Source organism: Astyanax mexicanus, chromosome 17 (genome assembly GCF_023375975.1).
Source record: "Astyanax mexicanus isolate ESR-SI-001 chromosome 17, AstMex3_surface, whole genome shotgun sequence".
NCBI lineage: Eukaryota > Metazoa > Chordata > Actinopteri > Characiformes > Acestrorhamphidae > Astyanax > Astyanax mexicanus.
The window spans coordinates 1870212-1893568 of NC_064424.1; the positions used below are offsets into that span (position 1 = coordinate 1870212).

At 37.9% G+C, this 23357-nt stretch overlaps 1 protein-coding gene across 1 annotated transcript in view; it reads left to right on the forward strand.

Annotated features, from left to right (window-relative positions):
- Positions 1–18325, forward strand: part of si:dkey-1d7.3 (transmembrane protein 132D) — a 59121-nt gene extending 40796 nt beyond the window's left edge. The window contains exons 5-9 of the mRNA XM_022666513.2: positions 1926–2069; positions 7739–7944; positions 9808–10081; positions 11784–12002; positions 14997–18325. Of these exons, the coding sequence (XP_022522234.2) occupies positions 1926–2069; positions 7739–7944; positions 9808–10081; positions 11784–12002; positions 14997–16661 (2508 nt within the window). The 3' untranslated portion in view covers positions 16662–18325. The remainder of the gene's footprint in view (positions 1–1925; positions 2070–7738; positions 7945–9807; positions 10082–11783; positions 12003–14996) is intronic.
- The last annotated feature ends 5032 nt before the right edge of the window (positions 18326–23357 follow it).

A 23357-nucleotide genomic window follows, 5' to 3' on the forward strand; every position in this document is an offset into this window, starting at 1 on the left:
TGTGCCATATCACCCACCTCTAAATATCACATCAGGATACTACTACCAAATCACCAAACTGAACTGCTTGAATTTTTACACCAGGAGTAAAGCAGCATAAAGTTATCCAAAAGCAGTGTGTAAGACTGGTGGAGGAGAACATGATGCCAAGATGCATTAAAAAAAATGTGATTAAAAAAGGGAGTTTCAGTGTAAAGAATACTTTTGCACATCACACGTTTCTTAGATTTTGATAAAAAAAAGAAAAAAGTAAAAAAAAATCATTCCAATTCACAATTATGTCCTACTTTTACTACTAACTGTTTTTTTTTATCAACAAAAGAAAAATTTACACTGTTCTCATTTCCCATTATATATCTACTAGAGACAGATTATATCTGTCCAGTATCATTTATTTTACCTTAATCCTGGATATATGGAGATATTTGGAGAGCATCATTATTAGTATCATGACTGGTCATTCTGAATCATTGACTTCTGTTACAAATCTGATAAAATTCTTGTATTTTTTAATATCGCAATTATATCATATCAATTCAATGTTTTTCTCCTATCGTGTAGAGTATCGTTATCGCAACAAAAAGCCACAAAATATCACGATATTACTAGTGAATAGTACTATTTGAGTACATGTTATAATCCATTCTGAGAAGAAGGAACTACTCAACTCAGTAAAGAAAAAATTACCAAGAAATGAAAGTCGGTCAATTAAATAAAAACATTATAATGATGAAACTGGCACTCATCAGGACTGCCCCAGGAAATGATAGAAGTGCGAGAGTTTCCAGCCTCAGAAACCACAAGTTAACAGCTCCCCAGATAAGAGCACCTAAATGAACATTGAATCGGAAGGTGTGTCCAAACTTTAGACTGGTACTGTATATTGTTGTAGATCATCGCTGTCCAATGAAAAACTAGCATGTCCCTTTTTGACGATTTTTAGTTTACTACATAATTTGAACACTCAAACTTGTCCCTTACACGGTCTCAACATTTCTTGATGAATGAATCAATATAAATGTTTCTCATTGAACTGAAATGCTGTTTTTAGCTATGTTTTTCCATGTTAGAAGAAATGGAGATTTAGAGCATTCTGTATATTTAAAGCAGCAGTCCATATATTTTAAGGGTTTCATGACCTTTTTCATGATATTAGAATAAGTGTTCGCAGTCAGAATGTAGAAGCGTACTTGTAAAACGTGCATTGTGTTGCGGTCTCCTTTCAGAGTGGATGAATCTGGTGTTTTTAGTATTAATGTATCACACTCTCAAAACTCACTAGCTCTCTTCTGATCTAATTCTGCAGTTTTTTAGTTGAACAGACGGAGACTGTACTTACAGTTCTAATATCTTCACAATACACGCTTGTATCAGTGTCAACAGCAGTGCTGTGGTTGCTTAGGGGGCCAGTTATAATAAATATATCTTGCCGTGAATCTAATGAACATACAACTCTGTAAAAAATGAAGAGATCACTTCAGTTTCTGAATCAGTTTCTCTGATTTTGCTATTTATAGGTTTATGTTTGAGTAAAATGAACATTGTTGTTTTATTCTATAAACTACAGACAACATTTCTCCCAAATTCCAAATAAAAATATTCTCATTTAGAGCATTTATTTACAGAAAATGAGAAATGACTGAAATAACAAGAAAAAGATGCAGAGCTTTCAGACCTCAAATAATGTTGTTTTCATGCATCTTGGCATCATGTTCTCCTCCTCCACCAGTCTTACACACTGCTTTTGGATAACTTTATGCTGCTTTACTTCTGATGCAAAAATTCAAGCAGTTCAGTTTGGTGGTTTGATGGTTTGTGATCATCCATCTTCCTCTTGATTATATTCCAGAAGTTTTCAATTTGGTAAAATCAAAGAAACTCGTCATTTTTAAGTGGACTCTTATTTTGCGTGTTGTTTTGTACAGCGCACAGAGCTCCTGAACACGGCGGTGTTGACGGGTAAGAGGGTGTCGGTGCCGGTGAAGGTTCTGGGAGTGGAAGCCGACGGCTCCGTCACCGACATCACCAACTCCACGCGCTGCAGATCCTCAGATGAAGACACTCTGAAGGTACTGTACATCTCAGCTCAGCCTCTGCTCACCAGTTCACCAATTACACTCACCACACGCCACTCATTACCGGCATTGCACTCTCTCCTGGAGACATCTCCATTACACCTGGCACCGCCGGAGCCGTCCTGAGCGCCAGCACTGAGCGCGAGCACTGACACCCACCTGCTGTCAGGTGTTTCTGCAGCGCAGGGTTCCTCACCTTTTACACTCCGTGAACCCTTTATAGAGTTCACAATTCATCACTAACACAACTGCTTTCTAGGAATAAGAAAACTTGAATGCATTTTATTGAGATTTTAACCCTCCTGTTGTGTTCATTTGTCAGGAACAGTAATGGTGTGCAAAAAAATCCTAAAAACTCCATTACTAATTATTCTATCAATATTTAGTGGAATGTGTTCCTAACCTCTAACAGGTAATACCTAACTTAGAATAATTCACTCGTTTTTAATTTATATATGAAAAATAAAACCACTTAAAAATGTAATTTTACCAAATAAAAAAAAACCTCTGGAATACAATCAAGAGGAACTGCTTGTTTTTTTGCACCAGAAGTGTAAAGGCATAAAGTTATCCAAAAGCAGTGTGTAAGACTGGTGGAGGAGAACATGATGCCAAGATGCATAAAAAAAAAACATGATTAAAAAAAGGAGTTTCGGAGTAAAGAATACTTTTTGCACGTCACACATTTCTTAGATTTTGATAAAAAAAATTTGTGGTTGTAAGGTTACAAAATGTGAAAAAGTTCAAAGGGTATGAATACTTTTGCTCATCTATAGAAAGGTCAACGTTGAGCCAATGTTTGCCAAACGTTGAGCCAATGTTTGCCAAACACTGAACCGCGTAGCAACCACTTAACACCAAAGCAACTACCACGAATACAATAGCAGCACCCTAGCAACCATTTAGCAACCACTCAGCAGCCTCCCATGGATAACAGTCACCTTCGCACCCTCCTTGCAATCACTTAGCAACCACGTAGCAACACTTCTGTAATCACCACGGACACAATAGCAACACATTAGCAATCACCTACCGACAACTTAGCAACACCATGTCAACCACCAAGGATACAATGGGCAACACCATAGCAACCACCACGCTGGATGTTAATCGACACAGATTTCTTTCCTGAAAACTGTTTATTTGGGTGAGTAAATCTCTTCCGTTTATTTACAGCAAGCTTAGATTTATAGTATTTTAGCACGGTTGGCATAGTTTAGCGCTGTGGTTAGCGGCTAATGCTAATACTGCTCCAGCCTTAGTGCTGGAGAAACTACACTAAATACTTAACATTATAATGCTGTACTTCAGCAGAGTGGCTTTACTGCTCCTTAATACCTGACTGGTGGATTTTATAAACCAGTTGCACTGACTGTTTTTGGGAAAATTAAAGGATTTTTAGGTGCACCTAAAGCCCTACATGGACGGGATTAGTTTCTCAGTAGATAAAAGTAGTAAAAAATATTTCACACTTCTACTCAGTGATAAAACTCCTGCATCCGGACCAGTGAGATTTTTTTTTTATTTCTTAGTCACATGACATTGTGCAGTTCAGTAGCTCCTCCATGTCCACTCGCTGTTGTGTTTTTAAACGTGGATCTTTGTGGAAACCGTGGTGCCCAAAGTGCACAGTATTCACGGTGTACGGCAGTAGAGAAATAGCTATTTTATTAAACGCAAAACTAAAATTTCCGGAGGACTACGAAAAACAGAGTTCATCGAAAAACAGTAGATAATTCAGCCTCTCAGAGGACGTCTGAGAAAAACAAACACACGTGAATGGTCGTTCTGGACAGAAATAAAATCACAGAGGATAAGGGCTTCATAATGGGGAAAAAAAGCTGAAATGTTTTCAGTCTACAGCCTCATTGTTCCAATACTTCTAGAGAGATATAGAGACAGAGTGACCCAGTGGCCTCTATCCGATTCTACGTCTTTTCTTATCCAGAGCACATCCTCGTCCCCCGGGGCCGTCTTTCCTCTGCGTGTTTATTATGAAGAGCCGAGGCCTTTATCCAGTTATTATTGAATCATTCTCTGGAGCCTCTCTTTAGCCTCGGCCACGGTGCTTTAACAGAGGGGTTTAGAGTGTTTAAAGGGGTCAGATCTGATGATCAATCTGTGATCCACACTTTCAGCTCATTTCTGGCCCGGTGTGGCCTTAAAAACCAGGCGTACACACACACATATATATATATAATCACATACACTCACGCTATCGTAACGACCACTGTTCGGCCATTAAATGAGTATCAAACCAGGGCTGCTTTCCACTCTGTTTATTCTCAAACAGATTTTAAACCAAATAAATCTTCACATCTTGCAAAGTAAGTATTGGTATAGTATTGGTACCACTTTAAAATAAGACTACCTTTATAAAGGGTTTATAAATGGTTTACAATTAGTTTATTAATGGTTACTAATTTGGTGAAAATGCCTTAAAAATCATTAATAATCAGTTATAACACATACGTAGAAATGACTGTAGAAACGATAGGAGCGATAGAAGGTAAGTAGCGCGATAGACACTTTTCTATAGAGTTTTTGTCTAGTCAAGCTTTATATAACTCACACTTTCAATAGTAAAATGTGAATTAAACTAATTATTTTTTTTCTTGCTTCACTAAAAAGCTAGTAATTCTCATTTGTGAAAGTTTGGTTTAATGTCACTTTGAAATAAAGTTGGAAAAAAGTAAGCAATGATATTATTCATTATTCAGTCATTTTTTGAAGAATAATAAAAAAATATTTTAATGTGATATATCATGATGTGTATATATATATATATATATATATATATATATATATATATATATATATATATATATATATATATATATATATATATTGTTATCGTGATATAAAAAATTCCATATCGTGATATATGATTTTTCCCGTATAGCCCAGCATTAAGTTGGCATTTCTTATAAAAACTATAACAATGAGAAAAGCACTAGATATTTTATAAAAAGTTATAGAACAGTGTTTTTAAAGTTTTTAACTAGATATAGATTTAATATATATATATATATATATATATATATATATATATATATATATATATATATATATATATATATATATATATAAAGAAAGTAGTTCAATTCACATTTTACTATTGAAAGCGTGAGTTATATAACCCATGTCTAGACAATAACTAAATATATATATATATTGTTATCGTGATATATGATTTTTCTCGTATCGCCCAGCACTGAAGTTAGCATTTCATATTAAAATTATAACAAATATATTTTATAAAGTTATAAAACAGTGTATTTAAAGTTTTTAACTAGATATAGACTAAAAAAAATAATAATATAAGAAATTAAATGCTCCCAAAAATAGTTTTATACTTTTTACAAAAATATAAACTTTTACAAGAATAAACTTTTTACACATTTTAACCCGTTTTTATAGTAATAGAGCAGTTTTGGTGAAACTCCTTAATTGTTAATTCCAACTCTGTTACACCATACACACATTTGGTGATGGAGATTAAATGACTAGTTGGATGGGAGATAAGAGGAAGGACAGAGCTAAACATACATACACACACTCGCACGCGCTCAGTATCATCCATACACACTCTTCATACGCACGCCGCGCCGTGAATGGCCGGATTGGCGGAGAAGAGCCGAGCAGTGAAAGGCTGATGGTTTTTTAACGATTATTTTGACTGAGCGCAGATTAAGTGCTCTCCGTTGTTGGAGATGGTGACGGTCCCCGGAGCGCTGAGAAGGAACGGGAGACAACAACAGTAATACGTTTAGTAAATGAGACAGTGCAGCCATATGGAGCGCCCATTCCACGCTGCATTTCACCACTCTGCACCGCCGCATTAGCATACAGCCGCTAAACGCTTTCTCCGGAGGTGACGAGTTTCACGCTACGCGTTCTGTCTGAGTCTTTAACAGGGTGATTTAACAATATTATGCCAATTCACCACTGTAAATTACCACCGAAAAGATTCCCAGCCTTTAGGCCCATTTATATTTATGCATCAAATCAAGGCAGAGTCTACGGTGTAGCCTTTATACAGTATAAAAAAGTAGTGTAAAGTGTGAATACACTTTAAAATGCTCTGCATTGTACATTAACACTAAAGACATCCAAACTATGAAGTAAAAAAAGGATTTGTTTTTTGTAAACTAGACAGAAGATGACAGATGACATGACGAAACTGGCACTAATCAGGGCCTCCCCAGGAAAGGAAGACAAAGAGTTACCTCTGTTGAGTAATTTTCTAATACATATTATGGCCAGAACTTCTCAACCAAGTAAAGAAACAAATTAATTTAAGAAATGAAGGTCAGTCAATCTGAGAAACTTCAAGAACTTTGAAAGTATCCTCAAGTGCAGCTGCAAAGACCATTATGATAAAACTGGCACTCATCAGGACCACCTCAGGAAAGGAAGCCCAAGTAGTTTGACTTTGTAATTTTCTAATCCATATTATGGCAAGAACTATCCAACCAAGTAAAAAAAAATAGTAAGAAATTAAGGTTAGTCAACCCTAAACATTTAAAGTATCCTCAAGTGCAATGATGAAACTGGCACTCATCAGGATTGCCCTAGTAAAGTAAGAGCAAGAGCTCCCTCTGTTGTAGAGGATAAGTTAATCAAAGTTACCAGCCTCAAATAAATGCAAAAATCGTTTTGATAAAACTGGCACTCATCAGGACTGCCCCAGAAAAGGAAGACCAAGAGTTCCTTCTGTTGGACAGGTTCCTATTTGAGTAATGTTCTAATATACTAATGTTTCATATTATGGCAAGAACTTCTCAACTAAGTAAAGAAAAAATTAATTTAAGAAATCAAAGTATCCTCAAGTGCATGTACAAAGATCGTTATGATGAAATTGGCACTTATCAGGAACGATGATAAATATGGGTGTCTTTTCTGGTTGGTGTATTCGTTCTTTCCCTACTGCATCCCTAAAATAAAAATATTATTTATCTCAATTATTTCTGGGACTATTTATTATACAAAAAAAAATAGTCATTGTTACTGAGCATAAAAATACAGCAAAAAAAAAAAAAAAAAACCGAAATAAATTATAAACTGGTCTTTAAAATCATGTTAATTGAAAAAAATGGAAAAAAAATAAGAGCAGTTTCTCAATCAGTTTCTCTGATTTTGCTATTTAAAGGTTTATGTTTGAGTAAAATGAACATTGTTGTTTTATTCTATAAACTACAGACAACATTTCTCCCAAATTCCAAATAAAAATATTCTCATTTAGAGCATTTATTTACAGAAAATGAGAAATGGCTGAAATAACAAAAAAGATGCAGAGCTTTCAGACCTCAAATAATGCAAATAAAACAAGTTCATATTCATAAAGTTTTAAGAGTTCAGAAATCAATATTTGGTGGAATAACCCTGGTTGTTTTTTAATCACAGTTTTAATTTCATGCATCTTGGCATCATGTTCTCCTCCACCAGTCTTACACACTGCTTTTGGATAACTTTATGCTGCTTTACTCCTGGTGTAAAAATTCAAGCAGTTCAGTTTGGTGGTTTGATGGTTTGTGATCATCCATCTTCCTCTTGATTATATTCCAGAGGTTTTCAATTTGGTAAAATCAAAGAAACTCATCATTTTTAAGTGCTCTCTTCTTGTTTTTTATTCTCTCTCTTTTATTTAAACGCTCACACAGGTATCTGAGAGGTGTGACAGTGTGTATATGAGTGGGGAGGAGACGAGAGGCAGGGTGAGGATGCTGGTGAACTTCACCTACAGCTACCTGAGCTCTCAGCTGGAGCTCAGCGTCTGGATGCCCCACCTGCCCCTGCAGATCGACCTGTCCGACCCCGAGCTCAGCCAGATCAAAGGATGGAGAGTGCCCGTGTTTGGAGTTAAGAGGTTAATGTGATGATATTTAGAATTGAATACATACACTACACTGCGATATACACTACTGATCAAAGGATTTATTATTATTTTTTTTTGCCATTTTAGCTCTTTAGGTGCAGTGAATAAAGTTAAATAGTAATAGTTAGCTGTAAAATACCAGGGACTTTAAAGACAAAAAATGACTAAAAACTGAAAAATGTCTTTTAACTAGGGCTGTTAACGATAAAGCATTAGTGCACAAAATTAATTTGGAATAAATAAAATATTTCTTTAATGCAAGTTAATTTTGCCACCCAAGTTTTAACCGTAACTTTCACCGTAATCTGCCCCACCCCTGCCCAACGATCTTGGTTTAGACTTCCAGCTCCGATCCAGATAGAAGCACAGAGCAGATAGGAAATCCATTTACTTACTTATTAGTTCATATATGAGCTAATGCAGCACCAACGCACATTTATGGCTTCATTACACAATTACAAATAAATAAAAGAAAAGGAACTCAGTCCAGCGGTCCAGGCCATTTAAATGGTCACCTCCCTCCCCCCCCCCCCCATTGTGAGCATGTGTGCAACACCAAACACTTCCTGAGATTATTATACTCAGCAAATTAAGCTTTAATTCAGAAATCCTTACAAAATTAAGCCGATATGTTTATAATAACATACCTACACTTATTGTAGTGTTATAGTTTTATGTTGCACTATCGTTACACTTTTGCAATTTATCATGCATTCTTTACTCCAGCGCCCCACGTTGGGTTTATCTCACCTTAAACATACAAATATGTACTAGTATTTTAATTGACACCACTAATATAAATATAAGTGCATTTTACATTTCTTACATTCTTCTTCATTCTTCATTCTTTAATTTTATTTAAATATCCACTATAAAAACAATAACCAGTGTGATTAATCAGTTAATCACAGAATGATTAATCAGATTAATCACTTGCACTCACACGCCCACCCCCTCTCATTTTCACTAGCGTGCGCCCTCTCGCTCGCCCTCACACACCCTCTCGCCACCTTTCACAGATTCTCACGTCGCGCCCTCTCTCTCTTTGCATGCTCTCTCACACTCTCACACGCGCTCTCTCTCTCACTTGCGCATGTGCGCCCTCTTTCACTCTCCATGTGTTTCACTCCCGCACTCCCACTCACTGCCACTCACTCTCGCACTCCCCCTCGCGCTCTCGCGCTCCCCCCTCTCGCTCTCGCGCTCCCCCCTCTCGCTCTCGCGCTCCCCCCTCTCGCTCTCGCGCTCCCCCCTCTCGCTCTCGCGCTCCCCCCTCTCACTTTCGCGCTCCCCCCTCTCACTCTCGCGCTCCCCCCTCTCACTCTCGCGCTCCCCCCTCTCACTCTCGCGCTCCCCCCTCTCACTCTCGCGCTCCCCCCTCTCACTCTCGCGCTCCCCCCTCTCACTCTCGCGCTCCCCCCTCTCACTCTCGCGCTCCCCCCTCTCACTCTCGCGCTCCCCCCTCTCACTCTCGCGCTCCCCCCTCTCACTCTCGCGCTCCCCCCTCTCACTCTCGCGCTCCCCCCTCTCACTCTCGCGCTCCCCCCTCTCACTCTCGCACTCCCCCTCTCACTCTCGCACTCCCCCCTCTCACTCCATATGTTTAGGAATAAATATTTGTAGTGAATTTTCTGTACCGTTACACCGCTACAGTACAGTAGAAGTTAATATAAAGTTAGAGCAGGAGCAGTGGACTGCATGTCTTCTGCAGGTGAATATATACTGTAGTTCTACTGTAATTACAGTAAAGATGAGTGGTACTGGACACTGTTCCTGAGGCTCAGCAGGCAGCAGAGAAATTATAGATACAGTGGAAATAGAGTCCCTGTTTGATTTTCTGTCCGTGTGCTGCAGGCCGAGCTGGGAGAGTGAGGAGGATGATGAGAAGAAGGGCAGGGGGTGCATGCTGCAGTACCAGCACAGCCTGGTCCGAGTCCTCACCGCCTTCACGGCCGAGGCTTCAGACTCAAACAGCGGCTCTGTTTCTGAGAAGTTCCTGGGCCCTGATTGGCTGGTGGATGTGACGGGGCTGGTGCGCTACTCTCTGAGGGTCGGGGACACGAGTGTCGCACGACTGCAGGCTGGAACAGTGCTGAGCGGCAGGGCTGCTGGAGTCACCACCATACAGGTAACACACCTGCATACGGTCATATAGAGTTAAAACTGATAAATTACCATATTTTTTGCACTATAAAATGGATCTAGATTATAAGGTGCATTATGCGACACTAGTAAGGAACAGGGGTCTCGCCATGTTTCCCTTCTAACTGTTTATTTGGGTGAGTAAAGGGCCTCCATATTTATTCACAATAGGCTTAGATTTCCAGATTTCCACTAAGGCTGGGTGCAGCAGCATTAGCATTAGTGGCTAATACACTACAGCACTACAATGAGGAACCCTGAGTGTTCCGGTAAGCCAGGGCGATATTAGCTAGCGGTTCATCCCACATAGCATAGTTTAACACAGTAAACATGCAGACTACAGGCCAATATACTCACCTCTAAAAAAATAATTTAAAAAAAGCTAGCATTTAGCATGGTTAGCGGCTAACGCTAATACTGCTCCAGCCTTAGTGCTGGAGAACTTAACTGAAACTCTATAACTGTATAACTCAGTACTTCAGTGGAGTGACTTTACTGCTCCTTAATACCTGACTGATCAAATTTATACATCAGGAGCACCAGATTACAACTATAATATATAATTGGTGACTAATAAAAATCCTAAAACTGTTCATGTTTTCAAAACCTTTCATTTCTTACAGTGTGTAATTTTTATCCATTTTCAAATTAAGAAGTATAAGCATTTAATTAGTTTCTCTGATTTTTACCATAGGTATTTATAGGTATATGTTTAAGGGTACGACTTTAAAATAAGACTACCCTTATAAAGGGCTTATAAATGGTTTATAAATTAGTTTATTAATTATTATTGATTAGGTTATAAATGCTTTAAAAACCATTGATAAGCATTTACAACACATCAATTCAAAAGGCAACAGTGATCCGTTGTTTGCTTAGTTATTTAATTCAATAGTCATTTACTTCATAGTAAATAGTTAAACATACTTAAACATATTACAAATATGACAGGTTTATAGAAAACACAACGTAAGATCAGTATTTAGGAAGATCTGAGGCTTGACAGTACAAATGAGTGTGGAATCAAATTTGCAAATTTATAGCTCACTGTTGACATTTCTATTTATGTGTTGATATATATTTATTAACTGCTTATTAATGCAGTATTAAGCATTTGCAACCTAATTAATAACCATTAATAAACTTGTTAATAAACTTTTAATAAAGGTAGTCTTATTTTAAAGTGGTACCTGTTTGAGTAAAATGAACATTGTTGGTTTGTTTTTTCTATAAACTATAAAAGACAACATTTCTCCCAAATTGCAAATAGAAATTGTCATTTAGAGCACTTAATTGCATAAAAAATGAGAAATGGCTGAAATAACAAAAAAAAAGATGCAGAGCTTTCAGACCTCAAATAATGCAAAGAAAACAAAAAGTATATATTCATAAAGTTTTAAGAGTTCAGAAATCAATATTTGATGGAATAACCTTGTTCTCCTCCACCAGTCTTACACACTGCTTTTGGATAAATTTATGCTGCTTTACTCCTGGTGCAAAAATTCAAGCAGTTCAGTTTGGTTTGATGGCTTGTGATTATATATTAGAGGTTTTTAATTTGGTAGAGCTGTATGTAGGTTGTTAATGTCGGTGCATAAACACCGTCTTGAGAGTTTAAGAGAGTTATTTTTTATGCAAATCCTACAAAACCCACAAAATCCTGCTGTGTTTGTTTATCGCGGGGTCAGGTGATGTCTCCTCTGTCGGACGCGGTGCTGGCGGAGAGGATGGTGCGGGTGCTGGATGATAAAGTGAGCATCGTGGAGCTGGGGGTGCAGCTGGTCTCGGGGCTGTCAGTGAAGCTCCAGCTGACTCCAGGCAGCGGCAGCAGCAGTGGCAGCAGCGGCGGCAGCAGGGCCATCGCGGCCACCACCACCACCCAGGACACCATGCGCAACCCCAAACAGGTCATTCATCAGCCGGAGCAGTAGCAGAAACAGCATGGAGGGCACTTTGTTTTGTGGAGCAGCTGGTGGCGGAGATTTTTCCTCGGCGAATGAATTTCAGCTCGTAAAATTCAGAGCACGCTGCGAACTCAATAATATTCACAGATTAATAGAGTTCGCGCATTCGCCGGGGCGGAATCACGCTTTTACAAAATGTGTCGGGGGAAACCATTAGATGCTCTAAATTCCTTTAGATGACAGCCAATTCAGATCTGGCGTTCGGTAATATGGCCATTTGGTTGACCCAGTCAATATCAGGCTATTAGCACTCGGAGAGGGGCTTCATCCGTTTATGTGATGGGCTCTCTCTCTCTCTCTCTCTTTTCTACACTAGTGTTCCTCCACAGGCTATGCATAATGTATTTCACCTCGAAATATAGGACAGCCCGTGGCGGAGGTTAGCGTAGCGTTAGCCGGCAGCTCTAGGCAGAGTTGGTACTACAGCTTGTTACAGTGATTACTCTGCTCCACGCCCTCTGGTGTGTTTTTTTATTTATTTTATTTTATTAGATGGCTTTTTCCTTTCTGCTCTGTTTTACACATAAATATTGATCTCTGTGGTTATAAGTAGAGCTGGGGGTTATTACAGGGCAGACTGTAATGTGCTGAATATCCTGATTCTAGTCCTGAGTTAATTATTAATAGATTAATCGAATAATCAACAGATTATTGATTTCCTTGTCTGCAATTTGAAGGATATATAGAAAAGTAGACAGAAATATACACAGATTATACACACTAACGGTCAAAAGTTTCAGAGCACCCTCAGTTTTTCCTCTTTATTTCTTTAGTCCTTTAAACTCTTCAGATTTGTTCAATAGCTAGAAATGATTTAAAATCCAGTGTACAAAATCTTGCAGCAAAACTGATAATACAAACAAAAGAACTAAAAAATGGACAAAAAGTAATTTCAGTACTGTCAAATTTACTATATTAGTTTTATTAGAAAAGTATATTGTAAAAAAAACACGTTTTATATGTATGGGAAAAAATATATTTGGGGAAAAAAATGTTTAAATCATGTTTGGTTTACTGTGTAGGAATGATTTGCAGCATAAAATGTCAAAATCAAACATAAAATTAAAATATGTTAAACATAGGCTTCCAATACATATATGGACATAATCATTTAAATATTTGAGTTAATCTGATTTAACTGGACTTTATATTAGAGTATTAGATTCTTATTTTGTGTGCATTACAGGCAGAACGTAGCATTTTTACATTATTCTTTCCATCACTGGAATATGACTCAGGTCTAAATGGGTTGAAAATCATATATTGTTGTGGATTTGTGGATCTATCCACAAATCCATTACACACATTCTTTTCTTTAGCTAATTCTTTAGAAATTACAGATAAAAAGCCAGAGAGCACCTTCAAAAGACTCTTGGAAACTGGAGAAAGCTGCTACAGGAAGACGTCTGGCTGACCCACATGGAAACAGCAGCTTTAGCCTTTAGCTCTATAGATTAACACGATTGGACTAAAGTCTCAGCGTGAAAAGAAGCAGTAAAGAACAGACAAACTAAGAGATATAAGTAACAAAAAGCAAAGAATAGGGGTGTTCTTAAACTTTTGACAAGTATCATACAGAGATAGATATACAGGATATACAGATTTGTGCGCACATATATTATAAATATATTTGGTGGTGTGGCTTAAGGCAGTGGTTCCTTTATTTTCTTTATAATTATTTTCCTAACATTACATTAGTTAGTGTTTAGTTTTTACCCGTTAAAATCTGTATGCAAGAAATCCACACTTCAGTCCTTCACTCTCAGAACTACAGTTTTATCATTATTAACATCAGTTTCATTGGTCCTACAGTAAACCCCTGTGGAACGCCACAATATACGATAACCTACATTAATCAGCCGGTCACCAACAGTTCACTACAGTCTCTGCACTACAGTTAATAGCTTAATAAGGTACAAAACACTGCAGTTCACATTCTTCTGTCTAAATTCTTCTGAGAGTCTCAGTATGATAAAATACTAAAATACTGTTTTAACCAGAAACAATAACTAATCAAAAAATAAATGTACTTAACCTAATTATACCAATTTAGACTACAAAAGCGAGCAAACTCCACACAACAACAGGTGAATAACAATTCCCACTATTATGCATTTTCTAGAGCTGGCCCTTTAAATATTAAAGCAAGTTAAGTGGTGGTATGATGTGTCTAATACACTGCTGGATACACATAATGATTGATTTATGATCCATAGGGAGCTTTGTGATTTTAACAGGTAAACTCAATAAAATTATTTTTTATTAGCTGATCAATTAGATCAGATGGAAAATACACAATTTTAAGGCAGAGATCAGGGTTAAGAAACTGCTTTAAACTACCAACATAAAGTACTGTAACCACCACATCCAGCTTCCAAAAAACTAGTTAGTTAAATTAATTTTCGTTCATTATGGCTTATAGTAAGTCCTGCAATCAAATTTGAATTAAATTAATACACAGTTTGAAAATGAAATGGTTATTAGCTGATCAGGTACATCAGGGCATGTTACAGGGCATGTTACATTACATTTATATTTTTTCTAAAACCTTGACTACCTATACCTTTTTTTCACCAGCCATCAGAAACAAACAGTCTCATCACAGTTTACAGCATGTGGTTAGCTTACCATTAGCTTTATCTTAGAAAAAAAACCCCACTGTATATCCATGTTAGTTTTAACGTCAGCTGCTGCTTAAAAAAGACAAAAGGGCACTTTGGGCATCAAGAGCCAATTGGGCAGGTGCTTGGAGGTTTTAGTTTGGCCACTGGTGGTACACGGCCTAATAAGTTAGAGAACTACTGGCTCAAGGCATTCTCCAAGCTCTCATTAGAAGCTCAATATACTCTGAACATAAAGAGTTCAGTATCAGACACAAGTATTACAGCATTACAGCACTAAACCCTGTGATATGAATTTCTTCTCATTTCATCACAGGAGGCGGCAGTTGCCTGCTGGGTGAAGTTCAGTGACGGCTCTCAGACGCCGCTCGACCTGTTTGATCCTAGCGGCTACACGCTGGCGCTCAGCTCCCTGGATAAGAAGGTGGTGTCTGTGCGGACGGCGCCGGGCCGTGTGGTGGTGGTGGCGGAGGCAGAGGGACAGGGCCTGCTGCTCAGAGCCGAGCTGGCCATCTGCGAAGCCTGTCAAAAATCCAAACGCAAGAGCAAGCTGGCCGTGGGCGCAGGCACCGTCAGGGTCAGGTTCCCGTCGGCCGAGCAGCCGGCCGGAGAGAGTGGGAGGACGCGGGCTGGCGTCAGAGGCGCGAATGATTACGGCACTGACGCCAAAAGCGTAGACGAAGACGTAGACATTGAACCCAAATTGAGCTTGACCTCTTCGAATGAGCTGGTCGAGATCTTTAGAAAGAACGCGAACCTTGGCGTGCAAGAGAGCAGCACCTTGACATCGACCAAGTCCAGCCTGCAAGAGGCTATCGGAGCTGGCGTGTCTACAATCAGAGCGGTGAACGGGCGGGGGATGAACATTGGCATTGGAATTGGCATTGGCATCGACAAAGCTCTCGCTACGGTCAGCCCTGCGAATGTTCTGAAGAAGAGATTTGGCAACCTGCTAGACAACTTAGACAATTTGCCTTCCCAAGAGCTTGAGCTGCCGAAAGAGAGCGATCCATCCTCGGTGGAAAGCGACTTGATGCGAACCTTCGGCATCTTCACCGATTTAGAGATCTGCATCTACTCCCTCATAGGGGTCTCCTGCTTGGCGATCATCGCCATCTTGCTGAACTGTGCCACTCACAACGCCAAGTCCCAGCGCAGTAAGAAGTCTCCAGTGCAGCAGTGCCAAGGTCCCGGTGGTCAAGATGAGCACAAGCACCACTGGGTGCGATTTGGCACAGCTGCGGAACAGAGTAGGGCCGTGCCAATCGCCACCACGCAGCAAGTGCCAAGTGCTGCTGCTACTTCCATTGCTGCAGAGATGCCAAGAAGCGTGGAGATGCCGATGCCGAAGCCAAGGCCAATGGAAAGACCCATAGTTACAGAGATGCCCCGAGCCAGAGAGATGCCAGCAATGCTGTGCGAAGAGAGAACAGCAACTTTAGGACGTAGAACCAACACTCTGCCCCCCAGACCAGACCCCATGGCTGTGAGGTCAGCAACTCTACTGCCAAGGCCTCCACGCAGCGATCCACTACACTCACCAACCAGCAAGAGGAACCAGGTCCAGTTTACCACCTTCACCACTCTCGACATTAAGCATTTGGCGGCTCTCAAGAGGAATGGGATGGATTTCAACTGGACTAGCCAAGACGCCGGAGGTGCTAATCAGGCAACGGGTGCCAGTCAGGCCATGGTAGCCAATCAGGGAGGCATGAGTGGTCAGCTTGGACCAGCAAATCATATGGGGCTATGTAGTCCAGTTGGGGCAACCAATCAGACAGGCCTATGTGGTCAGGTTGGGTCAGTGAGTCAAATTGGGGCAACCAATCAGACAGGCCTATGCAGTCAGGTTGGGCGAGCCGATCAGGCAGTAGTACGCTTTCAGTTAGGAAACTGCACACCAGCAGGAGATAGCACTGCATCCAAAGGATTCCTCCCTGAAGCTCCATGGCCTGTGGTCAAACCAGTAGCGCAGGTATAATAGGTTTATATATATATATATATATATATATGTATATGCAGTGTATGTATATATGTTTAGTATGTGTGATTTATTATTCTATCCAAAAAAACATAAGCAAATACATTTACACAAACATAAATATTTAAATTTGCAGAATAATATTGACACTAAAGACGAGAGCGCTTCTTTTTCCTTTTTTATTATTGAGAAAATAAATAAATAAATAAATAAACAAATAAATAAATGTAAATATGTAAACTATGGATTTATAAAATATGAATTTTGTTCAGGTGATTTTGTACATTTGTATGGAGATTATTGAAATTTTGAAGTAGATTAAAAGAAAGAGTTTATTAAATGTTTATGATTATTATTTAGCGTCCACAACCTTGACTTCACTCTGGTAGGTGACAAGACATGCCTAGAGGTTGCAAATTACAGATAATCTCACAATAATAACTCTCCAATACTTAATATATCACAAGACTATTCTCTAAGATACTTTCCAAGCATCTGTGTTACGGAAGAGGAAAAAAAAAAATCATCCTAAATATGCAAAATAAACGGTTTTACTGGTGCCAGTTTCACAGAATTTGTCAACCAATAAGGTTTAATAACTCTTGATTTGATTAAAGCACCACCAAGTAGAGTAAAGAAACAGTAACTTTATTAAGGGGGGGCAGTTTTTCCGGAGTTTAGAGCATTTAGCGTGTTTCAATAAAAATATATCCATATATTTGATGCCACACACTGATAACTACACACTAGAGCGATATCGATAATTTCTCCGGCTCCTACTGTGAAGGATACATCAGCTGCGTCCCTCAGATCACTCTGATTCAGATTGAGGGGCGAGTCTTTAATTAAATTGAATCGATATTTTATCACACCCTTAGTGGTCTTTTTTTTTTGTTGTTCAAATTTTGCTGGTATTTGTGAAAAGATGCATCATTATAACAGAAAAACAAATTAATTTATATGAACGTAACAAATTACAATAGCAATCAAACAGGCATGTCTGCGATTGGTCCAAATAATTTGTTATTTCAGCCAATCAGTGTAGAATTTTACTTACTTGGTACTCGGTCACCTGCCCGTGTGAAAACAGGTTTAAACTTATTTATTTCGTGTTTTGAAATGTTTAATCCCTTGTGTGTGTAATTGTACTTTCTATGAATGTTATGTCTATTAGACTCATATAAACACATTATACTCATAACACATTATAATGCATTATGCATTGTGATTATAATGCATCATAAGCTGTACTTGTAAAACTGTATGTTAAATATTTGGTCTGTCACTTTACTTATTATAAAGAGTGTGCAACGACTCCTTATAATACATTATACATTATTATAAGCTGTTATAATATTTAACATAGTATGTTAAATTATGATTAATTAATGGCTAAAAGTAATTAGAGTATGCTTTATTGAGATTGTTGATACAAACATATAACATTTTATAAACACAGCTGATGATGCATTATGATCACATAAGTCATAAGGCATAATAAACATAGCTATAATGTCTTATGCATTTTTGTAAATACTGCTACAGAAAAAAGAGATCACTTCAGTTTCTGAATCAGTTTATCTGATTTAGCTATTTATAGGTTTATGTTTGAGTAAAATGAAGATTGTTGTTTTATTCTATAAACTACAGACAACATTTCTCCCAAATTACAAATAAAAAATATACATTTATTTTATTTTTAAATAAAAAATGATATTAATTTGCTAAAAAACTCAAACGTAAATCAAGAAAAGATGGATGATCAAAAGCCATCAAGGAGTGAAGGCATAAAGTTATCCAAAAGCAATGTGTAAGACTGGTGGAGGAGAACATTTCATCAGTCATTTACATCACATGGTACATGTGAACAATTGTTAAAATAAGAATAAATATAAGATAAAATAAAATAGAACAAAATAAAATAAAATAGAATAAAACAGATAAAGATAAATATACAAATATGCCAAATATGCAAATATTTTATGCCAAGATAAATGAAAATTGTGATTAAAAATCTGGGTTATTCCACCAAATATTAATTTCTGAACTCTTAAAACTTTAGTATTGTTTTTTCTAAATTAATATGAACTTGAATATGTTCCTATTAATATGTAAAAGCTCTGCATCTTTTTCACTATTTTTATTTATTAAATACATGCTCTAATTGGCAATATATTTATTTGTAATTTGGGAAAAACTTTGTCAATAGTTTATGGAATAAAACAAAAATATGGAACTCTTTACCAATTAATATTCGTCGTGCATCGACTGTTACTAGCTTCTATTCTGCTTATACTTACATTTTTTTTTATTTTGATTGATTTTGTTTTACTTATTTTTATTTTATTTTTTATTTTTTTTATTTAAATCTTTTAAAATTTTATTCTATAATTTATTGTATTATAAATGTTTTATTTACTACCATTTTATTGAATTGTTACTTTTTAATGGTTTTATTTGTTTTATATTACTTTTACATTTTGCTGTTTTCATTTTATTTTATTGTGAAGCACTTTGCATTTTTATGCATTTTTATGTATGAAAGGTGCTATATAAAGTTTATTATTATTATTATTATTATTATTATTATTATTAATAAAGTCAATTTTACTCAAATATATAACTATATATATATATATATATATATATATATATATATAATAGCAAAATCAGAGAAACTGAAAAAATCATTCACAGTAAGTTTAACCAACAGTTTTTATCTTAAAAGTAAAATTGAGAGTTTTGTTGTCTCTAAATCAAATAAAGCGTACGTTTTCAAAGCGCACATCTACATTGGTTTATTTTTTATATATATTTATATAAATAGAAAATAAGCTCAGGACTGATTTTTGAGAATAAGAGTGAAATTGTAGAGAAAGCCGCAGTGCAGCAGCAGTTCTGTGCTGTTTTTTTTTTGCCGGGGGTTTGAGTGTTGATTGAGTCTCGGTGTTAAGGGGTTTATCTCCTCTGTGACCTGCTCTCTGTGCCTCGGTTCATCAGTGCCTGTGTGTCTGACGGAGAGAAATCTCTGCTGAGCACACTCCTCCTTTATTCCGATAGCGCAGGAAACGCAGGGCTGGGAGAGGCAGCTCCTGTCCTCCACAGAACAGCAGTATTGATAACTCTCTCCAGGCTAAAGCTGCAGCATCACGTCCTTAAATTGCATCCTGGTGCCGCGGCGGAGAACAGCGCTGGCTTAGAGGAGCTCTGATAATCTGCTGTGGATTTACCGGAGGAAGAAACGCCATCATCTCCTACATCTCCCACATCTGCTCTGAGGAGAAATATGCAACCTATCAGAAAACTAGTTTTCCTGTTTAAGTTTTATAAGAATATCTATGGCGTCGCATCAAAGTCAAAAGTCGGGGGCGCAAAAACAGGTTTAAAAAAAAAAAAAAAAAAAAAAAAATTAACCAGCGTGTTTTAACATTTTGAGTGTTTAAATTATCACATTCGATTCTCGTGAGCACAAACGAAAAAAAGAAAGTCACGAGCAAAAAAAAACAAAAGGGAATTATTTTTTCTCCTCTCTGCTGTTTATTTTTCTCTAAAATTCACAGTTTTCCTCTCGTGCCATAAAAATTACCTGCGGATGCTGTTTGTGCTTGAGTGAGTTTTTTTTTTGCGCTTTAAGTTTTGAAAGGGGTTGTTTTGACCGTTTGGGGGCGGGGTCAGGGTTGCCTCCCTCAGCGAATGCTATTGGCTGATATCTCCAGGGTTTGTGACGATATATCATTTAAGCCAGGGTTGACCAAACTACGGCCCGCGGGCCATTTGCGGCCCGTTTCCTGCGAGGTATTTTAGAAATAGAATGAAAGTTGGCCCGCTGTTAAGCAGGTTTTTATAATGTGAGATTCAAAGTTTGAACGCTAGGTGTCAGAAACGGGCCAAAGAGTCTAAAAGCGGAGAGAGTGCGCATTTCTAGCGCAGAAAAACGGACCATAGAGTCTAAAAGCGGAGAGAGTGCGCATTTCTAGTGCAGAAAAATGGGCCAAAGAGTCTAAAAGCGGAGAGAGTGCGCAGTTGTAGAACAGAAAAATGGGCCAAAGAGTCTAAAAGCGGAGAGAGTGCGCATTTCTAGTGCAGAAAAACGGACCAAAGAGTCTAAAAGCGGAGAGAGTGCGCATTTCTAGTGCAGAAAAACTAAAAGTCTAAAAGTTGCCGTAGTTAAGGAGTTTAATATTAAGAGACATGATGAAATTAAACATCAATTTGAAAAATCTTAGTTTACACAACACTGTCAAAGATAAAGATAGTAAGTCAAGTAAAATGGTGTGTAAATGAAAGTAATCAGGAAAATGTATTATTTAAAGTGGTATATTTCATTATTTGTTTTATTACAGAGTCTGTGGCCCGTGACTTCAAATATATTTCTCCTTCTGGCCCCCAACAAAAAAAGTTTGGACACCCCTGATTTAAGCCGATTAATCATCTCTGCGATGTGTGCATTCGCAATAGTCACATTGCAGGACGTGCGATGTCGCATAAGGCAATAAATCAAACAGGCCATGCTGTAATAATTTGGATTCTTGACACGAGAAGTTGATACACAGCGCTGTGTCTGTGTCTGTGTGAGTGACAGGCTGCTGCTGCCTGAGAAGCGCAAGGGGGAGGGGGAGGAGTAAACACAAGGTAACCGCAGCATGGCCTCCATCCACATGGTTGGGCGCATGCTTGTAAAAACAGTAGCAGACAGCCTTTCGAAAACACAAACAATACGAAAAAACGATCCACAGCCTAAATATCAGTAAATTAGTCTACAAGAATGATGTCTGAATGAATTTCCTCTAATCTAAAATAATTTAACATGCTTTAAATATAGAAAACCATTTCTAAACAAAGAAGTTTTATATTGAGCTTATACTCTATGTTCAAAAACACACAAAAAAAACAGTAATAAGGCTGCGCGTTGATTTGTTATTTTGCGGTATTATGATTATCATGCCATAGTTTTATATAAATATAGACGCCTACGAGAATCTAAGCTCTACAGTACAGCACATATAGCAGTATAGTAACCATGGTTCTGCACATTTTAGTGCTTTACATGCGGCAACATGCCCACTTTAAACCACTGGGTTAATTTAAGTGCAGTGCATTTTTGCTATCATAATGACAGGAAAAGCACACCTTAGGCTTCAAGCTCAAACGAATGGATGTACATCCCACCAACAGAGCTTCTGAATATATATATACACTGATAGGTCTGGAAATAAAGTGCGTTTAGGTCATTTCTGGCGTATTGCTATCTTGGCAGCGCTTGTTACCGAAGCATTGGACATGTCCAGGTAGCTGCACTGTTAAAATAGCAAACCGCCAAAGTCTTGTCTCACTTGTAAATGAAATGATGAACAAGTGGCACGCTGATTGGTTTATTGCACTTTACACCCAAAACAGACCCATGATTAATTAAATTAGAATTATTTCATGCCTTTTACTTTGCATTTCGAGCCACGCAAGGTGTACTTTTACTACTTTTCCCATCGTTACGATAGCAAAGACACATCGACACGCCCTAAATCAAGCCGCATGGTGCATGGCTGGCTGCTCGCCTATAAAAAAAAAAAAAAAATAGGATCCTAAGTCTTTATGTACATTAAAAATATATCTTATTAAAAGCTTAAGTCTTTAAAGGGGACATGAAACATTTCAGTTTGTACAAGTTTTCTAAGGGATTAAATATAATGAAATTTATTTGGGGGGGAATTTTTAATATAAAATGTTTACACACTAAATTATAATATATTTATGTTTGCTACGTTTGAGCTAGGGCGCCGCCATGTTGCCCGTGCAGCGCTGGTGACGTCACGAGGTTGGTTGGTTTAAGATCCCAGGCATATAGCTAGAGGAAAAGAGCTTATTGTTTGTGGAGATTATGGATGAAGATGAAGCTGAACTAGGCTAACATGGAGCATTTACTCAGAGATCTTTCCTGTATAAACCTGAGCAGAACTTTTCAGATGCTTTTCTGAGAGAGAGACGTTTTGGGAGTGTTTATTCTCTCTCTACGTGGAGCCGTGCAGAAACCCTGCAGCCCGTCAACAGCAGGTACTACCATCCAGTTAACCAGCTATTTTATAAGTAATACATTTAGCTATTTAGTCAAAGTCAAGTCAAAGTCAAAGTGGTTTTTATTGTCATTTCAGCTATATACAGAGTACACAGTGAAACGAAACAACGTTCCTCCAGGGACCATGGTGCACATAAACACAGTGTAGACAGAACAATAGTGCAACAGTACAAAAGTGCAGACAGACAATACAACACAATACAGACAAAGAATAATAAATAACAAGACAGTGTGCAAATTTTGCAGTGTGCAAAAAAGACCAGGTGAGGTAGTAATTACTCTATTACACAGTGTGCAATAGAGTCCAGTGAGGTAGTAGGATTTTTAGTGCTTTCCATTTTCTGGGGTAAGTGGGGTAAGAGTGTGTGTGCATGTACAGAAAAACCATCAGTTCAGTCTCTGCAGTTAAGGAGTCTGATGGCTTGGGGGTAGAAGCTGTTGCAGAATCTGGTAAAGAATCTGGTAAACATGTAAAGTCCAGAGTTCATTAAGACTGAATAAAACGAACATGATTTAAGTGGATATTGAAACATCCAGACGCTGTTTGGTTGATAAACCGTTCAGTTTAGAAGTTAGAAAGCTTACTGGGTAGCTAGCTTCATCTAGTTAGTGTTAGCTAGTTAGCT